Source organism: Phoenix dactylifera, chromosome 17, assembly GCF_051530095.1.
Source record: "Phoenix dactylifera cultivar Ajwa chromosome 17, Ajwa_hap1_PhDact_Kaust_v1.1, whole genome shotgun sequence".
NCBI classification, from domain to species: domain Eukaryota; kingdom Viridiplantae; phylum Streptophyta; class Magnoliopsida; order Arecales; family Arecaceae; genus Phoenix; species Phoenix dactylifera.
In genome coordinates, this window is record NC_143206.1 from 11,354,774 (window position 1) to 11,377,932 (window position 23,159).

Consider the following 23,159-nt stretch of genomic DNA (forward strand, 5'->3'; position numbering starts at 1 on the left):
TGCTTTAGATTTGGATCCGTGAGAGAAGATATTAGTTCGGTGGACGTTCGCATTGTTGGATCCGAGAGAGCGGCATCAAGGAATCGGAATGCCCTCCGGAAATGGTTGATGGAGGGAGCGCAAGATTCGTTGGATTTTTCTGAAATCTATGGAGGACAGTCCGTTGTCTCATGGTCGGATTGACGGAAAAAGGATTCAGACCTGCATGTGTGCAGGCAGAGGAAGTCCTCCATGCTCCAAGAGCCACATGCTTTTGTTGGATGGCCTGGAGCCCATTCTTACATCTCTTGCATGCATTAATTAGAGAGGTGAATGATTTGCACCAAAGATGGCAATCAGGTCGGATCGAATTGGATATATGATAGATATCAATTGGTCGGTTCAAACTTGACCGACTTATTAAATAGGTTAAAAATCTACATCCCAACTTTATTATTTTATTAAATAGTTAATTTAGCTCGATCTACAATAGATTGAAAAAAGTTAACAGGGTTAAACGGTTAAATATTGCTATCAAAATGAGCTCATGATTAAAACTTAGGGCATATGTGGTTGAAGAAAGTTAGGCTTTGAAATAGAAATGGAAATGAGTGATTGCCATTCTAAATGTTTGGTTGGAGAGAACCTTATTTTTATTCCGATTTTAAGAAGGAATGGGAGTATTCTAATCCTCCAAAATCCAATACCTTCCAGTACCTTGTTTTGCCATTGTAAGAGATCATCTTATGCCATCATGATTCATTTTGGCAGGCTTTGAAAATTAAAAAGACATGATTGGTAAACAATCACTACTATTCCTTCAAACATATACATTCCTCAGTTCATATGTACTTACTCTTGACATCCTCAAGTCCCAAGCTTAAATTTATCGGCAACTCTGCCACAATCTGTGAGTACTACCACAACATGGTGGCACTTAAAATTTGTTTGATAAATCATTCAATCATAGCTTCAGGTAATCACACAATAGTAGCCTTCTTACACAGTCCCAAGTAAACTTGCTAGCAAATTAGATTTCAAAGTCTGAAATCTTTACTAGTCAATAGACCGAATTATCATGTAAGATCCAGAAGTCCAGAAACCACAAACATTTCCATGGGAATCCTCATATCACCTGTTCCTGTCTTATGGTTATCATAAATCTTAATGCCTTCATGACTATAAAACTTCCTTGACTTAAAGTCGTTTTTGGCTGTCGTTATACAATGAGACTAGCCCATGGAGATTAAGCTGGTCTTGAGGGTTAGAAATCGTTCTGTTTGGACCCATCCAGCATTTAAAAGTTGCTAATTTTTGTCCCATCTTGATAATTTTAGTGGAGGAATCCTAACATGAAATTACCTCACAATTGTTGGTGAAGCTGACGAGTAAATGTATCACCAAAATTAGGAGAAGTCATATATAGATGAACGGTTGTGATTGAAAAGTAGACTTGCTCGGCATTTGGTAGACCCAGTGGTCTCCATCTAGAAGGGATTTTCTGGAGGGGAATTCACATTATCAAGCCTGATTGGGCATCATGCTTACATTGCTGTCACCCAAGCACTACATGTATGTGTAAAGCAGGGTTGCAAAAAAGCTTGGTTATATGACAAAATAAGAAGGATGAAGAGAGGTTTTGCAAAAATGTTTATGGTTTGTTTGGATATTCATATAGAATTAGACTAAAAAGCTAGTAGGATCGAGCTTGTCAGCCTATTTAGCTTATACTTTTTAAGAGTACGTCCAGATCTAACCCAGATCCTAGCTTTTGGATCTCTATAGATCTTTTTTTTCTCATAAAATTTAGGCTATGGAGTTTGGTTAATATAGGGTCATGCTTAAATGGATGGCCTAATTTTCGAATTCTATAAGATTTTCAATCCAATCCTATAAGAATAGCCAAACAGGCCTATGAGATTTAATAAGATCATTACATATGCTATAAAACTTTTGTATTATTTCTTACACTTGTTCCCATGAGATAAACTGCGTCCATTTCTTAGTCATGCAAAAATTCACACTAATATAAGAAATTAATAGACATAGAAACAATTGGTTGCTCTTTCTTTGGATCACCTCTATTTCCCTCCAATGGCAGATAGATGAGACCAATTCATTTTGCTTGCAACCCTCTTGGGACTCCACTCCACCACTTGAACTTTCTTTGTTTTTATCTTCCACTCTTTTGATATGGGGTTTTATTGCCAATCAGTCCATGATTAATTTCTAATACTAATTGTTTAAAGAGCTAATCTCCTTTTCTAACATTAGTTGTTTAATTCATATCACAAATGAGTCACTAGGTATTGTAACGCTCCTCGGTATTTTGAGACCCCAGGGTGGGCACTGGGCGGATGCCCTCGCAAGGCCTGTTGGGGGGTACCGCTACTGCAGTGGGCTTGTCGCACCACAGCAGGACACCTATCGGCTCACGGCAGACAAGCTATGCTCTTCGGCCCTGAAGAAGCCAACCAGCACCTCGTGCACCCTTGGCCCGTTGCATCAAGTGAGTCGGCCCGTCCGCACGAGATGCACGACCTAGCTGACTAGGATGCGAGTCCTAAACAGACCAGAATGCAATAACCTCAGAGTTTTGGAGGGCCAAGGGCCACATATTACCTAATAGTTAGAGTAGATTCCAATGTTGATTACGTAGGATTAAGTGCAGCATAGCCATGGAAGACTCAAAAAAAAAAAAAAAATGCTGCAACATGGAGCAAAATGCCACATTTATCAAATAATACCTGCACAAAGCTTTCGAAAGACTGCCGGTAAACTAGAAATTAGAAAGACGATCTTAGGTCCCTTGGCTGGTCAACATTTATATATGGACAAAGTACTAAAAAATCATCAATAATTGGTTTTCCCGTGCAATCTTGTAAAAAACTTAAATGCCTCTACATCGTGAAATTTTCAAGAATCTGTGTTGTTTATAAAAGACTTACATATCTGCATCAGTAGGGTATTTTCACCATACTTGAACTAGAAATCTATGAACAAGGATCAAAGTCCTACTGTATGAGAATCTCATATGAGATATTGGTAGAAGTATGTAAATATTAAGTTGATGAAAAAGGCTTAACAGTTAGTTAATAATGAACCATCACCTAACTACACCTAGGGCTCGTTTGGTTCGCGGGAAGCATTTTCCTTCCTAGGAATATGATTCTTGGGAAACAAATTCCTAGGAAGAGGATGCCCAGGAAAGTACTTTTGGCATGTTTGGTTGACCATGGGAAAGTGACAAATTTCCAAGGTGCTTATGTTTGGTTGGCCATCCACTTTCCTAGGAAAGTTATATATAATTCCTATTATGCCCTTAATAAAAATTAGGTTTTTAATACCTCTTTAATGCTTCTTTAATGCTGAAGGGACTTTTTGGGAAAAAGTAAAAATGGAGTGATTTCCGCCTCATGGGAAAGTTACTTTCCCATGTTTCTCATGGGAAAGTTACTTTCCCATGTTTCTCATGGAAAAGACTTTCCCATGAAATGTGGGAATCACATTCCCATGGGAATACAACTTTCCCTTCTCTCTCCTTTGAAAACTCCAACCAAACAAGAGGCATCTCATTACTTTCCCGTTGACCACACTTTCCCCCCTTCTTTTTCCGCGAACCAAACGAGCCCCTAGTTTCCAGGTGGTCCTGAAGATGTGAAAGCTTAGGATTCCTGTAAATCTTTTGGCTTCAAAAGATTTATGGATGCCAAGGTCATTGATCCTGGATGATCATCATGGCAACACTTTTTTTTTTCAGTTAGTAGTGCCTGCAAAAATTTGTTTAATGTCCTGGCATATTTAGTAGGTTGCTGGTGAAGATCGAAGAAAAATAAATTATATTGCATTTTTTTCTTCTGAATATCTTCCTCTTTAAACCATATTTTGTACCGATACCACACTAACACAGTATCAATATGGTATAATATTGATTTTTTTTGACCAAATATCGATACGTTATATATATCGAATACCGAATAGATATATAGTATGGTATAATTTGAATTGGATTGGTACGGTGCATTGTCTTCCTTTTCGGTTGTAAAATTTTTGTTGTGCATCACAAAAGCAAGGCAGAGCTATGTTGTTTGCCAGTCCCATCTGCCAGTTCAAAAGTAAAAGGAAAGTCAGTAGACACATAAAAAGGTACGTCATAGTATTGCCTGAACTTGTTCCCTTATTGAATGCAAATAAAAGGTACATCTTTTACTTTTTTTTAGATTGTTAAAAACATATTGCCTCATGCCCCCCTTCGAGCCTATTGCCTCAATGTTGATAAGATCGGTGCAAGTAACCAATGGTGGACACTGAAATTGAATGTTTCATCCTTAACAAAAGGGGAGTTAAATTAGCTGGTATCAGAAAAAGGGAAAATACTAGAGGATCATCCGACCATTTGTAGCGCCATTTACAAGTCACGAATCAAGATGCAAACAAGATATAGATTTTTGATAATCATGTGCATATGCCGTGTGGACAACATAAAATTGTGATGTAACTTTTTTTAATGATTGAGATTAACTCAGATGATTCGATGAGCTTATCGACCCAATCAGATTCACCAAGGAGCCTGTTTTGAGCTTCATAATGAGTGCATGAGATTGCAGCATCTCTAATTCATCATCTTTCTGGCGCCCAATCTTTACAAAGTTTGAAATGAAGTCTAAATTTTGGTAGATCTGCATTGCTGAAAAAAAGGGACCGGTATCAAATAGTTGGTACCGTTCGGTTGGAATAGAATGAACCTTTTGGATTGAAAAATGCACATTGTACAAAAAAAAAAAAAAATGTAGGACCAAAGTCATGATCTAAAAAACTTTGCCAAAGCGCCGATGCATTCAACTTGGAGTACTGGGCTGATAGGGGCAAGAAATGCAAAAGCCGGACCAAAGTACTCACAAGTTCGGCATTTGAGAATAATTTGGTGGGATTTCAAAAGTTCGGGATTCAAAACAATTCGGTAAATTTGAAATAAATTCAGAAAAAATGGAGAAATAAAATATAAAAAAATAAAAAAACAAATATTAACAGATATAATTTTTTAAAAATTTTAATTTTGTTGATTTCCATCCTTGTCAAGAGAAAAAAAAAGTTGAAAAGAAAATTATAAAAATTTTGGATTTTTTCTGTATTAAAAATTTAGAAAATTATCGCTCAATAGTTGTCATTAACAGATGGATAGCTGCCAAATTAGATATTATTGTGTCATACAGAATGCATCATTGTTGATAGTCGTTCATCTTCTAAAAACAGCTATCGAGCGTTATACAGTATTCTGCGATGCAAATCGCACATCATAGAAGATTCTATAAGATTAATGGAAATTCTAATTGATGAGGTTTAAATGAGAGTCATGCAATAATATGTAGTCATAGGACAGAAGGGAAGTCAATTCAAACACAAACTAGCGAAGATTGAACTCTCTTTAGCTGATTAGGTGTGGGTGCATCGTTTTGCATGAAAATTTGAACTAACGATTTGCTGCTCATTGGTGCGTGAGGATATATGTTTTAAAGATGCTTGTTACCATAAAGATTTATTATGTACATGAATGTTAGCTTAGCAATGAATCACGAAGAGGATACCTCTGATGTATTTCATATAATACTGCATATATAATGCTGCATGAAATGTTTACTACTGTTTATAATATGGAAGTGGTTTGGATCACCATCCCTCTAGCAAAGGGAGTGTGGTTTTTAGGAAAGCAGTTCAATGTGAAAAAGGATTTGGTTGCTTGAATTTTGCACAAGAGCCGAAGGAAAGTTGCTTCCAGCCAAGGAAACTTTGAGCCAAAGCTGTGGTCACTGATGGTCTCCCATCGGTGGCATTTGAGGCATCAAATGACGTCCAGTTTTGGCATTTTATACTTATGGGAACTATACTACTTGCTGCCTGCCTGGCTACCTTTTAGCCATTGTTACAAGTAATCATCTTAAAAGAAACCCATCAATTGATCCCAGAGTGTTCAGGATTGTTTGCAACGCAGGGCGTGGCTGACTGACCATATTAATTGGCAATGGATGGTGGATAGAGACTTTGCTTGCATAGAGTCATGGAGAAGGTGGGGTAGTTGGCTAAACATTTAATTTGAGATTAGAGCCCCAATTCCATCACCATTTGCTATCTCAGAGAAAGGAGAAATTATTAACTATTGCCAATAACTTCCTCATCAGTCACACATTGTTACTTTTTAGAGGTGGAAAGGAATTCATGTGATACCGGAGGTTGGGTTTGGTTGTTTGGGTCCCTTTTTTGAAAAAAAAAGCTTTAAGGAAACGGCAAGTCCTTGTCCATGACCCTTCGGTTTTGACATGCAACTGCAAGCTTCCATAAAGTCTTATGTCACCGAGGATGAGGATGAGGATGAGGCTGATAACGATAAGCCAACGCCGAGCGTATCCATGTGCAGACATGGATACGTGTATGCACAAAGAGAATTTAGCCCTTATTATTTTTATCTTTAAATATTTTTCATTATAAAATATCTTTTATTTCACAAAAATTGTAATATATATATATATATATATATATATATATATATATATATATATATATGTTTATGCGCGCGCGTGTATATATATGTATGTGTGTGTGTATATATGTATGTATGTGTGGATGTATGTATGTGTGTGTGTGTGTATATATATGCGCGCGCGTATATGTATATATGTGTGTATGTATGTACATATAGTATGTATGTATGTAACATCTGTTGTTAGTTAAAAAATAATAAATAAATAAGAGAGAGAAGGCCCACCACATTAAACATATACATAATTTAGATGTCGTTTTTTTTTTTTTTGGCTAAAAACTTGGATGCATTTTTTTTAAAAAAAAAATTCCCATACCTCGTCGAACTAGAATGAAAGGTCCCCACCTTCTAAAACAATAATCACAAGGGTACAAACAATGGGACTCCCAGGTCGCAACCCACAGTAAGGAATGGAGGATCCAAAGCAGAAGCTAAAAGCTAAACACTTGAACCCCATCACCACCATCAAAAGTGGCTGTTGATACCAATCTCTTATGCAAGCCAAATTGAACTTTGGCTAGCTCTATCAGATCCACCTTGTGAAAAAATCAAAGAAAATCAACCTCTGAATTCTCTTTAGGACTGCTGAGCTTTTTCCTTTGAACACCTTCATTCCCTACAACAAGACTTCCTTGCTTGCAGTCCTCCTGTTCCAAGGAAACCCTCAGATCAATCCAAACCTTGTCATACTAACTCCCTAAATCCCATCTAGGTCTCCTATTCCTTCCACCATGGTTAAAAGAAAAGCATCCAAGAAGCTTGGCTCTCAAACCAAATCAAAAGAGGAGCCTGTTAGACATGAGAGGAATCCATCTTCTTGTCAACAAGAAGATTCAGGAAGCAAGGGAGGAGGTGATAGCAAGAAGAAGGTGAAGAAGGTGATATGCACCAAGATCTCAGACTTAGAAAGTGATCAGGTCCAATTCAACCAGCCTACCATGCACAAGAGGTCATCAGCTATCAGGGTATCATCAGATCAGTTGCCAAATTATATGAAGCCCACACGCAGTTCAGATGTAAGGAAGGAGAAATTCAAGGTAACAAACCATTCACCAACCATCAGTGATAGGATTAGAAGCCCAAGAAATTTGAGTAATCTAAATTGCTCAAAGACCTCCACTTCTTCTCCTGATGGCTCTGGCCTTAAACATGTGAAAATTCTGAAAAGGAAACCTACTCTGAAACAAGTAAGGCCTTGGATGAAGAAGAACAGCTTAGGAGTTGCTCCTTGTCCCAAGCTATATGCGAACAGGGCCACCTGCTCATCAACTCTTAAGGATTCGAAGTCTCTGAAGGCTTTGGAACTCAATCCAGGAGGGACCGAAGCCGAAGGGACTTCAGTCATGAAGGTCTGCCCTTACACATATTGCTCTCTGAATGGTCATAGACATGAGACCTCGCCGCCTCTGAAGTGCTTCTTGTCATCGAGGAGGAACCTGCTCAAAACCCAAAAGAGCATGAAGGTAAAGGGGGTGTCTCCATTCAGAAAGGTCGGTCTAGGGAAGGATGAAAAGGTGGTAGAGACAGGACAAGCAGTTCTTAGCAGGGCCCCGTCTGCATTGGAGATTCTTATGGAAGAAGTAGCCAATGATTTCTTTGTTGACATCTATGTTAAACCACATAAACAGATTGTAGAATCAGACAATTGTGATGAAAGAAGCCTTCAAGAGAAGGATGATGGGGAGGGTGCCAAGTGCAAAGAAGATGATGGAAGGAATCTCATGGATGGGATTCATGAATATAGTAGCTTTGAAGAATATCCAGACCAGAATAGTGACCTTTCAATTGAAGAAATGGATGTTATGATGAGTGTTCGGGAGTATGCAAATTGTGATCAGCAAGATGAAGATGTGGTTCGGAAAGATGATGCAGAATTGAGTTTACAATGCCTGGTCATGGATGGATCGATCAAAGAGACTGAAGGTTTTGCAGGCAGTGCAATCAAGGTACCTTTTGAGGCCAGTGAGATGAATTTGGAGGAGGATGTAGACACATTTTCTGGCAATAAGACTGATTGCTCTGAGTCCACTGATGATGGTTTAGGTCCATTATTCGTGCATTTGTTCGAAAATGATGATCCTGGCAATGGACTCACTCTTAATGCAAATTTTACTCCAGTTGCATGTGAGATAGCTGAATCCGATGGAGAGCCGTCTTATGAAGCATACAAAGAAGTTGCCGAGCATGGTCATACGACAGCTTCCGAAGGCATTAGTTCTGAGAGAAATGATGTTTACTCTGATGAGGAAAAAGAAAGTTCTGCAATTAATTCTGTGAGCTGTGATGACAATGTTCAAATTCAGAGTACTCATTTTCTAATTTCCAAACCACTTGAAGCTGAAACATTGAAGGAAAATGATCTGGGCGACCCTCCATTTAGCAAAGAGAGCAGCTCCAGTGTGAGTTTTCTGGGTCATTTAAAGGCCTCCAAGGGAACAGCAGGCAGCGCAGCAAAACATGATCTCTGCAAACAGAATGGTGAAGGAGAAGCATCTGAAGCAGTTAATCTGGAAGTGAACCGTATCTTAGACAATGGAAATGCAGAGCAAACAATCTTCCATGTCGGCATCAAAGAAGAGGACGATGGGAATGAAGAGATTGAAGATGCCAGCTCCACATCCAGCATCCACCTTTCTGGTTCTAATAAAGGATCCAGCGAGAAAGAAAATGGTGCAACAGAGCCTGATCACATCCAAACAGAAATGGAGATCAAATTCTACAAACATGATGATACAACTGAAGAAGCAAGCATTCTTCTTAATAACCACCTCTCTTTTAATGATCTATCAGATGAGGTTGATAAAGAAGACGGCTGGGAGAAGTCACAAAAAAAACATCAGGCAGAAGTTGATGAAACAGAAGGAATATCGCAGTCCACAGAACAAGACTGGTACGTAATAGACCATGCAGTGCAGATTAAGGATGATTTGGAGATTTGCCTCACAGGTAGCACAGAAGGCCCAGAAGAAGATAGAATCATCACTACTGCAGCAGCACTCTTGAAAGCTCCTACTGAAGCCAGTGGTAAGCAAAAGGCAAAAATAAGCACAGCGAGAAAGAGAAGAACTGACAAAGAGGATCAAATGAAAGAATTCAACCCACGAGCACCAAACTTTCTCCCAATCGAACCTGATCCAGAAGCAGAAAAGGTTGATCTCAGGCATTGGGAGATGGATGAAAGAAAGAATGCAGAGGAATGGATGATCGATCATGCACTCCAACAGGCAGTAACAAAACTGGCTCCAGCTCGGAAGAGGAAAGTAGCACTGCTTGTGGAAGCTTTCGAGACTGTAATTCCGATGCCTATGTGTGAGAAAGCAGAGAAACACACCAGTCAAGGCTTCGATCATGCAAGGCCTATACAAGCATGCAGTTGATGACTTTGGAGGTAAATACTGTTCGTGGCTTCATTATCTTTTTCATGAATCTTAACAGGACCTTCATATTCTTATTTTCTTCACTTGTTCATTGCAGGTATTGCTTGAAGCTGAACTCCGTTCTTAAACTGTACCAAAGGATCACTGCAATCTTAGCCCAACAGAATGGATACAATGATGGAGAATATTCTGTAGCAACCGTAGTTATTTATCATGCAGGCAGGATGAAGATAACAGAAGCAAGTAACAACAGATCAAAAGAAATGTAAATAAGTATCCTGTAACTTAATAATCATGCTGTCTGATATTGTAATTAAGTAGAACAACCAGAGGATGCATTGTTCAGAAGCAAACAATGTATTTGATTTCTTCAAGTAGATTATATCCTCAGTTCTTGTAAATATCAAAATTAACGACTACATGGAGATATTTAGAATCATATATACAAATGCTTTCCAGTTATTTTAGACAAACTACTCTTTAATACAACTTCATTCAGTTCTATATGATTTACGAACTACATACTCACGAAGATCCTTGTTGGGATTATATGCAAATGGAGGGGGCAAACCTGCCAGCCATTCCATCAACCAATAGACAAAAAACAGTCATTAAAATGCTCTGAGGACTCTGCAAGCTAATAGATTATCAGAACACTTGTTTACCCTTGTTGATATAGATACTGCTTGCAAATGATAAAAAATATATTTGGTTATAGAAATTTTAAACTGAAATTCTGAAGATGTACAGCAGATTTAACAGAAACATGACATGCTATGCACACATACAGTGATACATCCTCTGCTGAACAAAATATTACAAAGTTTTTGGCAGCATGTGATATTTCCTAGTGCATCAAGTATGTGTTTTTAGACTCCAATGTCAACATAAATCATAGTATTTAAGCTCATACGATTCTTATCTTCAGCTCATACTGTATATTATGAGCGAACAGACACATCTGTAACATGACTTCTATGAAAGAATAATTATTTGAACTCTTGTCAACAGAAAATCAGCAATTACAACCTGAATTATGTTGGATAAAATTTCATATGCATGTTCCTTATTATATCAATAGAAAGAAAATCACAAGTAAGAACAAAAGATAGCGATGACTCTTCCATAATAAGAACATATGTAAAGAACTCTTTCTAATATTTTTGGACTTCGCCATGATTTTCTCGTCAGGTAAATGGTCTGATTCAGAGTCTAAAAACAAAGCAACTTGGTAGACATAGGAATCAGATGTTTATGTGATAAAGGCATACCAGCTATTACCCTCTTGAGTTGATAGACAAAGAAGTGATAACATAAAAAAAAAAGGAATTGGACTATCCAAAGAATGAGCACTAGTTGACAAATCTATCCCATAGGCATATTTGGAAGATTTCTAAAAGTTGTTTCTGTGTAGCAAGAGTTTTGTTGACAAATGGAAAGCTACATTCGTTTGCAAGAAAGTACTGTTTCTATAGATAAATCAAAACAATAGAGTATGTTAGGTAACATACGCAAAAGCATTGGAACAATCTATTATTGGGTTTGACAACATTTGGAAATTCTTGAGAGATTTGAACAATCTTAGTTTTTTCAGGTAAGGGAAATTCTTGGATCAAACATAAATAAATAAATAAACTACCCACTAGATGAGAAACGAAAGAACAGAGGGAGAGTTCTAAACAGAATAGATTACTATATTATATTCACAGGAAACTATATTCTCAGGTTTCCAATCATTCTGTAAAATCTCAGAAGACATCAGCAGATTTCAAATGACAACTTGGAGATAAATGTTACTATGGTAAGAGCACTCGAAGCATCTGAGAACCTATAAGATTTTCCCTATTATAAGATTTTAAGAGTAATGCAGCTACTTAACTGGAAAATCATAGGATTCAAACCTGGAATCACATTGGAAAACTAGAAATTAATTATTCATATGCTCACATGCCAACTGGAACTTCGCATGATTCGCACTCAAATATCAAATTAAATGTTTTCTAAATTAACAATGAATTTACATGATTCTCGCCAAAAAACATGTAATCTGTCAACTTGTATGCATATAGGCATATAAGATATCCATTTATTTCTTACTCATGACAGCTAGTTATTTATGTGAAGTAAACATTTGATTCCATCAAGTATTTGAACAGTCTGGTACTCCTATGGAATGAGGCAACTCTTTTCCTATCTTTTTGCTAAACTAGACATGTGATAAAGTTTAAGGAGGTCTTGATCTAAAATGATGGTGAACATTGGTCAGGCACATTTACCCCATATAATAGCAGCAACATTAACTTTAGCAAATAGACAAACTGCAGTAAAATGATGAAAAAGAAAAGTATCAATGCTTGAACCAATTAAATTAAAGTATGTAAATCAATTACTATAATCTGTAATATTTAAAGTACCTAGAGAAAATCACATATTTTGGAGGTCACCTATCTATCAAGGCTACACATGAAATGAATGGTACCCATGAGTTTGTGTGTTAGTTAAAATGCATGGTAGGAACTTAAGATGGAAAATTCACATAATCAAACATAATCTTCAGATTGTAAAATGCTTGGGAACACACAACCCGATAGACTTGAATGCTTGTAAAATTGAATGTGTGTACAATTGAATGCTTGTAAAACATAAACCAAAACATTTGATGCAAAAGAGACCCAAAAACATTATGTTGTTTATAGGTATTTTTGAACGTTGTAAATTATGATCAACAATGTGGATGTCTAATTTGATATGTCATACAGACATTTACCAACCAGCTGATGATTAGCATAACCCAAACAAAATATGATGCTGTAGTAAGACCAAACATGAGCTGGAGCTGACTTCTTCAGACTATAGAAGCATTTGAGTTTTTTAAAAACGGATATGAATCTCTTCCAATTATCAATGACTTGAAGGCAACAGCCCAAGATAGCCTTTCCATGCTAAAAAAGGAAACATAAGCTGAAGAAGTAGACTTTATAATATTTGCACTTAAATGGTTTGATGTCATAATTTAGCAGAGTCAGAAGTAAAACCTGTCCATCTAGACATTTCCTCTAAAAATAAAAATATAATATCTTTAACCAAAATCAATAACTATATAAAATATGGATTGCATATAATATAATAACAGGTAAAATATTGAAATAAACTAGTCTGGAATTGTTTCGTCATAACATTTATTGTAATGACTTACAAGGAAGAAGAAGCTACAATAAACCAACAAAAAGCATATCTCTACAGATTACACAACTCCAGTCTATAATGCGCTAACACAGAATGGTATGGTGACAATTTTGCAGTGAAATGTAACTGATAGGCCACCATATAAGGAATACAAGCAATTTGTTCATTCATATAATACCAGAACATTCCTTCAACAGGACAACATTCAACCAACTCATGTCTTAATTGCATTCACGTTAAGTTCTGGAGCATCATTGAGAAGAGAAATAAGGTCCTTATAAATATTCTCTAACTTATTGGAGCTTGAATCTTCATCTGTCAAGGATGCTGCTTGCAGATCTCCTTCTGAATGATCATGAGAATGCACTGATCCATTCTGTAAGATGCTATTATACATTTTGAGAGCATCATTTGCGGATATTGCTTGCACAGATTTATCCAAATTCAGGAACCTATCCCTGATCTCAAATTTCTTCACCAACTTTTCTTTAGAGGAATCTGAGAGGCCAGCGAGCACACTGTGTTTATAATTACCAAAAAAATTTTAAAAGAAAGAAGGGCAATCAGTACAAATCAAGAGATTTCAAAAATGACTTGACATATTCATGCATATAGATCAGGACTCATAGCAGGAACCTCTTTTTACCTAGTAATGCCCCTGACAAGGCCCCATCTATAACCAACATGCACAGATTGCCTAAAGCCAACATTAAAACCCTCTTGTGCAGAAGCTTCCTTGCCTGCTGTTATACCGTCTCGATATCCCATCCAAAATTTTGTCAAGTTGTCCAAAGGGTCATGGTTCAAAAAGTTTTGAGAAGATCTTGTACATATAGACATGAAAATCAGTAATGAATTAGAAAAAATCTGCACACATAAGCTAGCAGACGACGATAAGTGAATGATTTGGTACAGTCTGAAAGGATACTGTATGATTTTTGTTGTGCCTGCACCTCCCTTCTCTGTTCAATACAGATGCATGACTCGAGCCATCATCTACAATTTCATTTGAAAGATCATCTTCAAACCAAAAATTATCACTTCCATCATCTGAAACAAAATTGTGCTAAGTCAACAAATCTAGTTATTTCCTTATAAATCAACTATAATAGATGCTTTTAAAGATTCAAACTCCATGGAAACTCTTTAAAACCTATAGATAGCAAATGCGCAGAGAGGATATAACATTGCAGGGTAAAACAAATTCAAAATTACCGACTGGATGACCATGGGAAACTAGAACATACGTCATATAACCCACACAATAAACTCTCGTTCTCCCAAAAACATAGAATAAGTATATATATATGTGTATATATATATATATATTCTTTTTTCAACCATAGATATCATATAGTATAACTAGTCCTTCCAATAATACATGAAAAAATTGAAATATTCAATATACAATATTATATGTATATGTGTGTATGTATGCGTGTATATATTGTGTGTGTGTGTATGTACTATCTATGTATTTATAAGCAGCCATTGAGTATATATGCCATTGATTTAACAAATGAGCAATAGTGATTACAAAGGTTTTCAGGAACTTAAAAAGTGGTTGAGCACCTAAAAATCACACATTCCTTTACCTCCTAAAATTGCATCTGGTTACTTATAATTAGCAATAACAACCACATTTTTTTTAAAAAAAAATGATATAATTCAGATAATGGAACTAAAAGTAAAAGTCAAAGTCTAGTATTTATTTTCAATGGTGGTAAAATTAACTAAGGATAACCCCAATTCATTTGCCTAAACCATAATATCTCTACAAAAAGGAAATTCTAAGGCACAAGGTTGGCTCCCATAAACTTTGTAGGACCTGACATAAGAGACACATAACAGCACACAAGCTTTCCAGTGTAGTTAGTAAGTTGACTTCAAAACTGTTCTCACAGATGGGCTTTTTTGAGTTTGGAGGCCCTTGATTTTCTGTTGCTGGATTTGCCAAGTGTCAATTGGAGATAGTAATATCATGGCATAACTCAAATGAAGTGGCAAATGAAGCCTATCTGTGCCATATTTAATTAAAAAAGGAAAAGAAAATGGCATTTGTATATTAACAGAGCATATCATTATTTGAGACATTGTACGTGCTGTATAACATAGGGGACCATCCCACTCCATGTATTGATTAAACCTATTTAACATATATAATATATGACAAAATCACTAATTTCAAGCAATCTATTATGTGTTAGAGAACAATGCTATCCATCGTGCATGGAAGTATCTTTGTCATCTCGAACATGCTTGCTTAGTGTAAATGTGTCAATTAGACATTTCCATGAAATTAACTCAGTAAGTTTTTTGGGGCCTCTCATCTAGGGTATACTTCCATGAATGTTAGGCTAACTTAAAGAATGTGCATCTAAAATTATGCAATATAAATCACCTGGTATGTTACTTAAAAAAAGGCATAAGCAGAACATCTGACAATAGCAACTCAAGTAACCCTCGAAAAATAAAGATGATTTGAACATCCCTTGACATGTGCAGCTACCTAATTTTCAGGATGTTAGAATATTCTAAAGCTAATATAGAGTATGATTATATTTTCTTAAATTTGAACAACACCTCGTATCAACGCTAATATAGCTGGTGAATCTGTTGTCCCAACAAGAGCAGGACACTCAACTTTCAATGGTTTTTCATTCATTACAATAAAAGATCAATACTTTAGCAAATATATATAAACTAAAAAGTCACCAAAGGATTTCTTATATAGTTAGAAAAAGAAAAACTTGAAGGCCAAAGGTTAAGAAAATTATATCAATAAAGTGCCAAACGATTTTGGGTAATATACGTTATAACAAGTGGAAATGATCACTTGATAATGTGCTAAATCTGCACCTAGATTCACAAAGAACCAACTCTTGATGATAACTGTCCTTTACATGACAAGAACAAAAGTTCAAAAGGATGTCATTTTCAGGTCCATAGAGTACAACAATTAAAATTTTGAAAACTATCATGAGCCATTATAACATTCTATGTGATAATAACAGACCAAGAACAAGATCTAAAGCCAAAATACTCGACAAGATAACATATCAAGAAGAAAGTCAGGTATTTGATTTCACAAAGCATTAGCAGGAGCATGAACTCAAACCTTGTAGATCATTTTGATCTCCCCTAGCCGATGGCAATGAAGAATTTTTGATGTTTAGTTTCCCTATTGATGTAGTTAGACCTCCAAGGTCCTCAAGTTCATTATGTGCACCATCTGCCATTCCAATTCCTGCGCCACGAAACCCAAATCCAAATATAAGACCAATTACATAATACCATAATGATTGTAATAAAATGTATATCTTCCAAGAAAACTAGCAGATCTTCACGTGCATATGTCATTTATATAACTCGAAACTAAGAAAAACTAGAAGACAACCCATAAAAAATAAACGAGAAAAGAAAGGAAATTGTGCACTACATAACCAAGCTTTCGATCAACATGTTCAGTAAAAAAAATAAAGTCAGCACAGATTGTGCAACCAATGTGAATCCAAAAAGGATGAAAATATGGCCCATAGATTTAAACAACATCTACCTAAATTAATTATCTGCAATACGCACTACTTTGACAACTCCTTATTCAAATTTTCTAAAGACTTTCTGTTGACTTAGAACAGCAAATTCTCAAAATTTGCCTAGCTTTTTAAAAATAAAATAAAATGAAATGAAATACCTAAACCTTGACATGCCCTTGGAAAATAAAGATTATCCATGAGGCTCAAATAAACTTGGAGGACGCTTCGGCTTACGAAGCTCCACTAGCAATTAAGAGCTAGAATGGAAAGGAATTCCAATTAAATTGATTTTTATCAAAACAATCTTTATGTTCATAAAATAAAATTAGTTAGAGAGAGAGACTTACCCGGCGAGCGCCAGCCGGTCGATGAACGGGTAGAGAGAAACTGGGGTGCAAGGTGGATGGAATTCTCAGATCGGTGAAGAAGAAAGAGATCCAAACAGGGATGGTATCTGGGTCGGATTGGGTTTGAGCGTCAACTCTCAAGTGGATATTTCAGCTCTTTTCTGAATTAGAAGCAACTCTTAGTTTCCTCCCATCAAAATGGACCGTTGGATATGAATCCACCGGTTCCAATATAAATTAGTAAATACAACATTTGAATCATTCAACTAAGATCCAGCGGCTGTGCTACTTCCTATAGATCCACAAAATAGTTGATAATAATGAAACATTATTTTTATCTATAAATAATATATATATATATATGAGAAAATAAATTATGTAATATATCAATATATCCATCAAGAAGATGAGGTAGACACACCTCAAAAGCTTGCATGTTAATCACAAGTTGATATTGTCACGACCCAGATCCGGAGCATGATTTGTCACGCCCTAGATTCGGAGCATAACACGGCTGTGCTACTGAGGCATACAGCCCACGATAACACGAAGCCAACATTATATTTAACTTTCAGATCTATCTCAAATATAATAGAATCAATAGGAATTCAATTTCATTATTCATTAAATAAAAACTAATATTGGTTCAGAGCACCTAAATCCAGACATAAATACCAAACCCATAATTAGAGAATCAATAGAAATTCAATTTTATTACTACTCAGAAAATCACTAACTACAATTTCATAATCAACTGAAGAACTAAGGTTCTGCTCTGCTATATACATTGCCAAGTTTGCTAGCGCGAACTCTAAGCCTGGACCATCCTTCGTTCCTACCGATCCTATTCCCCTAAAGAAAGAAAAATAAAAATAGAGATATATAAGCGACAGCTCAGTAAGTAAACATTTCACTACCTTACCGCATCAAGCATAAGTTTTTCCGTATCAATGCATCATTTAAGAAAAATAACAGATATTTCAAAATAAACATTTCATAATACAGTATAATAAAACAAGTCATAGCAAATCATGCGTGCATAAATCATACATATTTCATAAACATAACTCCAAATTTATTTTGCTAATAAATACATAAATCATCTTTCAACCATTTAGCCATATCATAGTTCAAGATATTGCTCATAGATATTCGTGCTATGGTCACTTTATACCCGTGACAGAGCAGTGTTCATAATCGCTATAGATTTATGTGCGCATGTCAACTTTATACCCATTGGCGGGGCTAGTGTTCGTATGGATGCTAGCTCCGGATGTCGATTTTCTCAATTCAAGAGATCATACATAGCTATCTGAGAACCTTTAGAAAGCTTATATATTTTTCATAAAACATACGTATAAATAGATGAAAAACACTAAACAACATGATTAGATTCAGATTTCATAACAAAGCTATTTTCCATCAAATCATTCATGAAACTATTTTTCATAATAAAACACGATTTTCATAACACATATGCTAATCCATAATTTTAAGAAAAGCAGGATATTTCCACAAGCAGATTTTATGCACGGAAGATGTGATCATTTAAAAGATAATAAAGAGTGCAAGAATCTAGTTACAAGTTTGAAATTTAGTAAGGAGTATAAGCCTTATTTACAAGTTTAAAAAATAGTAAGGAATACAAGATTTACTTACCTCTTTCGTTTTAAGCCGTTAAACTTCACTAGGCAATTGAGTTAACCCTATTAAAAATATTGAAAGCGAGATTAATTTCTATTCGAATTAAAATAAATAAGAAAGAAGACAGTTGGTCGAGTGACAGTGTTCGGCGATTTTGGATGGGTCAGGCTTGAGCGATTCAATCATTAACTCATAGGGCATAGACTTGATCAGGGCCAAAGTTAATCAACATAGTTCATCAATAAAGATTTTAAAAACATACAACAGGGTTGGGGCCAAGGTCCGCCGTACCGGTACCGGTCGGCGTACCAGTGGCCGGCCGGACCGGTACGGTACTGGTCCGGTCTGGTACATACCGGCAGGTACCGGTACCGTACCGGCCGGTACGCGGTGGTTTCAAAAACCACAGCGCGAGGCGCTATGGTTCTTAAAAAAAAAAAAAAAATCGTACCGGTGCGAACCGGCGGTATGAGGCCGGTACCAAGCAGTACCGGCCGGTTCCGACCGGTACGGGCTCCGTACCGGCCGGTTCGGCTAAAAAATCGAAAAATACCGGTTTTCTTGTGGTTTTGGTACCGGTCTAGGACCGGCCCGGTACGTACGGGCCGGTACGGCATTCCATGGTTGGGGCGCTCGGTTTAGTAGGCAGCCCGGCACCAGGGCCCTATTACTGGGTCAACACAGGTTCGTAGATCATGCCGACAGGACCTTATACTAGATTCCATAGATGTTCAAGAGAGAGAAAGTAGAGAGAGAAAAAAAGAGGAGAGAGAGAGAGGAAGAGGGATGATTCTCTCTCCTCTTCTTCTTCTTCTTCTCTTCTTCTCTCTTCCTTTCTTCTTTCTTGGTAAACAGGGGGGAGGCGGAGGGTGGACTGGTGGTTAGCCATGGTGATCCGGCGAGGCGGCGGTGGCGGGAAGCAGAGGGAAGCCGGCGGCGGTGGCCGTCCGGCCGAATCCAACCCAAAACAGGGTCGAACAGGGGGGTTTTGGGCTCGGTTGTCCTCGGATTCCCAGCCCGCATGCCGGCGGCTGGGGTCTGGCTCCGGCCCGGGGCCGATGCAAAGAAGGGCCAAGGCGCTCGGCGACGAACGCCGGCGCCTGCGGTTGTCGGAAAGAGGAAGAAAGACAGGGGAAAACAGGGTCTTCTTTTGCCGGTCGATTTCCGGCCGATTTCTCGGCCGGCGGCCCCGATTCCTAGTCGTGGGAAGAAAAGGAAGAAGAGGAGAGGAAGGAGAGGGCGTTACCTCGGCTCCAGCGGCGTCCGACAGCCCCGATTTCCGGCAAGCACAATAACGGACAGCCGTGAAGTCTATCCGAAAAAGGAAGAACCACGAGTCGGACGGATCAGTTTTACTCTTTTCTTCTTCTTTTTTTCTGATGTGAGCTTGGGCTGGGCCAAGCTCGGGTGAGGCCGGTCAAGCGGACCGGGCCTTGAGCGGTCCACAACAGACATATGCAGAGATAGATGAGACAATGATTGAACCACAACATTTAAACCCCCTTAGACCACTGAGTCACTCACATTCTTAGGATGAAATTGAAATAACAAGATCATGCAACAAATCCAAGAAAAAAGATGCAATAAATTGTTCTTGCAACTCTTTTATTGTGCAACCTAAGAAAAAGAAAAGTTTTGATGCAATCTATTCAGTGGCTTAAAAGGCAATAACTGAGGGAGAATGTTGTTAAAAAAAAAAAAATTATAATCAGGAGAAAATTGATCATTTGCTGAGGGACATTCAAGAGGTGATCTGCACCTGATGAGATCCCATAGGGTCCATCATTCATTGTTTAAGCCAACTCAGACATACAACCTCAGTTCATTTCTAATGAACATTTAGGGAAATTTAGTGCATATCCATTAGCAAATAAGCAAAACCATGGATTACAATATAACTATCCCATGTGTTTACAATTGGATAATTAAATATTTTAACAAACTTTCTGATTGCAAGAAGAAAACACCAAAAAACTTAACTTTCATCTATTTGTATTATTGTTCAGATCCTTGTCAGTTATAACCATGTATGTCAGTTCAAATCTTCTTCCCCTTTCTAAGATAAATTGAAACGAATCCAATCTCTCCCACGAAGTTTTTTTTTTTTTTTTTAAAATTCCTTTGAGTACATGCACATCTGTGCAGAAATTCCAACCACCTCATCTGGTATTTTTGCCTAATAGGCTGATAATTTTATGTCCATTGTCTTTGATTACTCTGTTTTGCTTCAACATCCTTTGCCATTGCCATCCTATGCATGTAAAATAAGCCTTTGAAAATGTTTTTTCTCTTGTTCCTGTTTGACATGTACATCATCCCTCTTCCTCTTCTCACATCAAATCTACTTAGTATTTTACAGTCAAATGATTGGCTAGAAGCACATATAAGATGTTACTAAATTGTTAAAAAAAATCAACCTATTAATCTGGATACTACCAATTTAAGCAGGACAGTATCCCATCTTTAGGTTAAAATCATATCCACCTAAATCCCAGTGAGCATATGGACAAGTTCTCCTACAGCTCAGATACTTCAAAGAAACCAAAGTGATCACATGAAACAGCTTGAAGATACATAGAAGTAATTGACACTACTCTTATTAAGCTATACATAGAAACCAAAGTGATATATAGACATATATAGACACACACATACATACATACATATACATCACACATACACACATACATAAATACATACATACATAGTATGTATATGTATATGTGTGAGTGTGTGTATGTTGAAATCGATAATAAGTTGACTTGTTTTTAATGTAAGAAGGTATCAATCAGTTATAAGGTCACGTAGTTCTTGAACGTCCTATACATAGATAAAACTCAATCTGATTATTTTTTATTTAAATGTCGAATAAAATATATTGCATACCTAAATAAGAGCAAAGCCCCTCCTCTACAACATTCTCTTTTATAAGTGCAATCAAATAATGGAAAACACTACTTCTATTTTCTGTTTACTCTGTTTTCCATTGAAAATGATTATTTTATCACTCTCTGAGAAACCAAAGAGGTGAAGCACCTCATTTTCCTCGCATTGTTTATCAGAATGCACACAAGGTTTTAGTTCTTCTTGAGGGAATAAATGAGTTTTATTTTGAAGTTAAAATGCATAAAAATCAACATTTATCATGAATCACTCCTCAGAAAACCGAAACAGAGCTTCAGGCTAAGCCAAGTTCAGGAGAGAAAGTATTACTGCATACTTTTTAACCCATTTTATTTTGATCTGAATGTCCTCGATCCACTTTGAAGTTTAGTTACACCGCATCCAACTTGACAAAGCCTAGGGAACGGCCAAGAAGCAGAACAGTCAAAGATATATACAACAAGAGAGTACCCTTTCAACCATCAATACAGCATTGTGGAACCTGGCTACAGTCCCAACCTTGTCCAAATATTTAGCTAAGGTGCCTGATGATTGGAACATAACTACAACTTGGCTCAACAAAAAACGTAGATAGCTACATTGTACTCCAAAGACAGGGAAAGCCCATAAAGAAAGATCAGATCATCCATCATGGGCACTTGGGTCCCCCTCTCTTGGTCTTCCAATTGTTGTAGCAAGGGCAGAACTCCTTGTTCCCATACGTGCCGGGAGGCACACAGAGGCACTTGGAGCAGCACTTCTGGCAGAAGAACATGCATGGCTTCTTGTAGGCAGTCGCCGAGCATCGAGATGCGCAATGGACCGGGCATTCTGCAAGAGGTTCATGATCACATAATTCTTAGCGAAGGAGGTGAGATGTAGGAAGGAGTGAAGTTAAAATGGGGAAGAAAATGTTTCTTGCCTTGGGGTTGGAGGCTTCCTTGAGTTGTTCCATACTGCAATTCAAGCATGATAGAGTTTTAGTTGGCTAGGAAAATTTCAAGTGAATTATAAAGATGGCAAGAGAAGGGCTTAGTTGAGCCTCCTTACCAAGGGAAATTTGATGGGTTGAGGATTTGGGGCTGGAGTGTTTCCTGGCTGGGCAGCTGGACTTGGAGAATGGTGATTAGCCTGCATTCACCATGCAGCTACTGTTATGCTTCTCTAGTCTGTACATGTACTGCTATTATTAAGGAGGCAATGTGTTTGAATAGGGTCAGAATTTATGCATGCGTTATGCATTATTAAATACTTGCAAGAACAAGGTCCCAATTGTATGGATAACTAAGATTTTAATTCCAGTTTTGAATAAATTAACCTGGCCCAGGCAAGCAAACTGGTCCAATTCTATGGATCATATCAGATGTTCAACTGAAAAATCATGGTACTCTGAAACAAAACAATGCAATGCATGTAATTGACATGGATCTCCACTGACACTTTATGGATGGTTCATGAGCACAGCTTTAGAGAGAGAGAGAGAGAGAGAGAGAGGGAGAGACCTGGCCTTCAATGGATAGGAGTAGCATGAAGACAAAGCTTAGAACCACCATGCGCATTTTGCTTGCCATGGCCGAGCTAAAGAAGGAAGAATACTGGGATTAGAAAGCCTTGTGTTCTCCTGGCTGAGGATTTGGTGAGGGAGCTGGGGTTGATATAGGCCGTTGGGGTT

The 23,159-nt window shown here is 37.3% G+C and overlaps 3 protein-coding genes across 8 annotated transcripts; 1 reads left to right on the forward strand and 2 right to left on the reverse strand.

Annotated features, from left to right (window-relative positions):
- The first annotated feature begins 6,857 nt into the window (after positions 1–6,857).
- Positions 6,858–10,364, forward strand: LOC103714668 (uncharacterized). The gene is made up of 2 exons (XM_008802004.6): positions 6,858–9,902; positions 9,989–10,364. Exon 1 carries the CDS (start codon positions 7,246–7,248, stop codon positions 9,889–9,891), a length of 2,646 nt encoding a protein of 881 aa, XP_008800226.3. The 5' UTR covers positions 6,858–7,245; the 3' UTR covers positions 9,892–9,902; positions 9,989–10,364.
- A 2,668-nt stretch (positions 10,365–13,032) lies between these two features.
- LOC103714669 (uncharacterized) lies at positions 13,033–19,966 on the reverse strand. 5 transcript variants are annotated; one of them, XM_089928105.1, is made up of 8 exons: positions 19,851–19,966; positions 18,620–18,666; positions 17,747–17,812; positions 16,961–17,121; positions 16,196–16,324; positions 14,006–14,127; positions 13,724–13,845; positions 13,033–13,595 (listed from the first exon to the last, which is right to left on the reverse strand). In XM_089928105.1, exons 5-8 carry the CDS (start codon positions 16,314–16,316, stop codon positions 13,292–13,294), a joined length of 669 nt encoding a protein of 222 aa, XP_089784231.1. In that variant the 5' UTR covers positions 16,317–16,324; positions 16,961–17,121; positions 17,747–17,812; positions 18,620–18,666; positions 19,851–19,966; the 3' UTR covers positions 13,033–13,291. The 5 variants fall into 5 exon arrangements, with proteins under 5 accessions (XP_089784231.1, XP_026663297.3, XP_026663298.3 ...); XM_026807496.4 differs by lacking the exon at positions 17,747–17,812; XM_026807497.4 differs by lacking the exons at positions 16,961–17,121; positions 17,747–17,812.
- Positions 19,967–21,797: 1,831 nt separating this feature from the next.
- LOC120112857 (Gibberellin-regulated family protein) lies at positions 21,798–23,159 on the reverse strand. 2 transcript variants are annotated; one of them, XM_039132804.3, is made up of 4 exons: positions 22,990–23,159; positions 22,538–22,618; positions 22,410–22,443; positions 21,798–22,318 (listed from the first exon to the last, which is right to left on the reverse strand). In XM_039132804.3, the coding sequence occupies exons 1-4, from the start codon at positions 23,056–23,058 to the stop codon at positions 22,137–22,139; spliced, it is 366 nt and encodes a 121-aa protein (XP_038988732.2). In that variant the 5' UTR covers positions 23,059–23,159; the 3' UTR covers positions 21,798–22,136. The 2 variants fall into 2 exon arrangements, with proteins under 2 accessions (XP_038988732.2, XP_088569895.2); XM_088713769.2 differs by having other exon boundaries at positions 22,538–22,656; positions 22,990–23,133.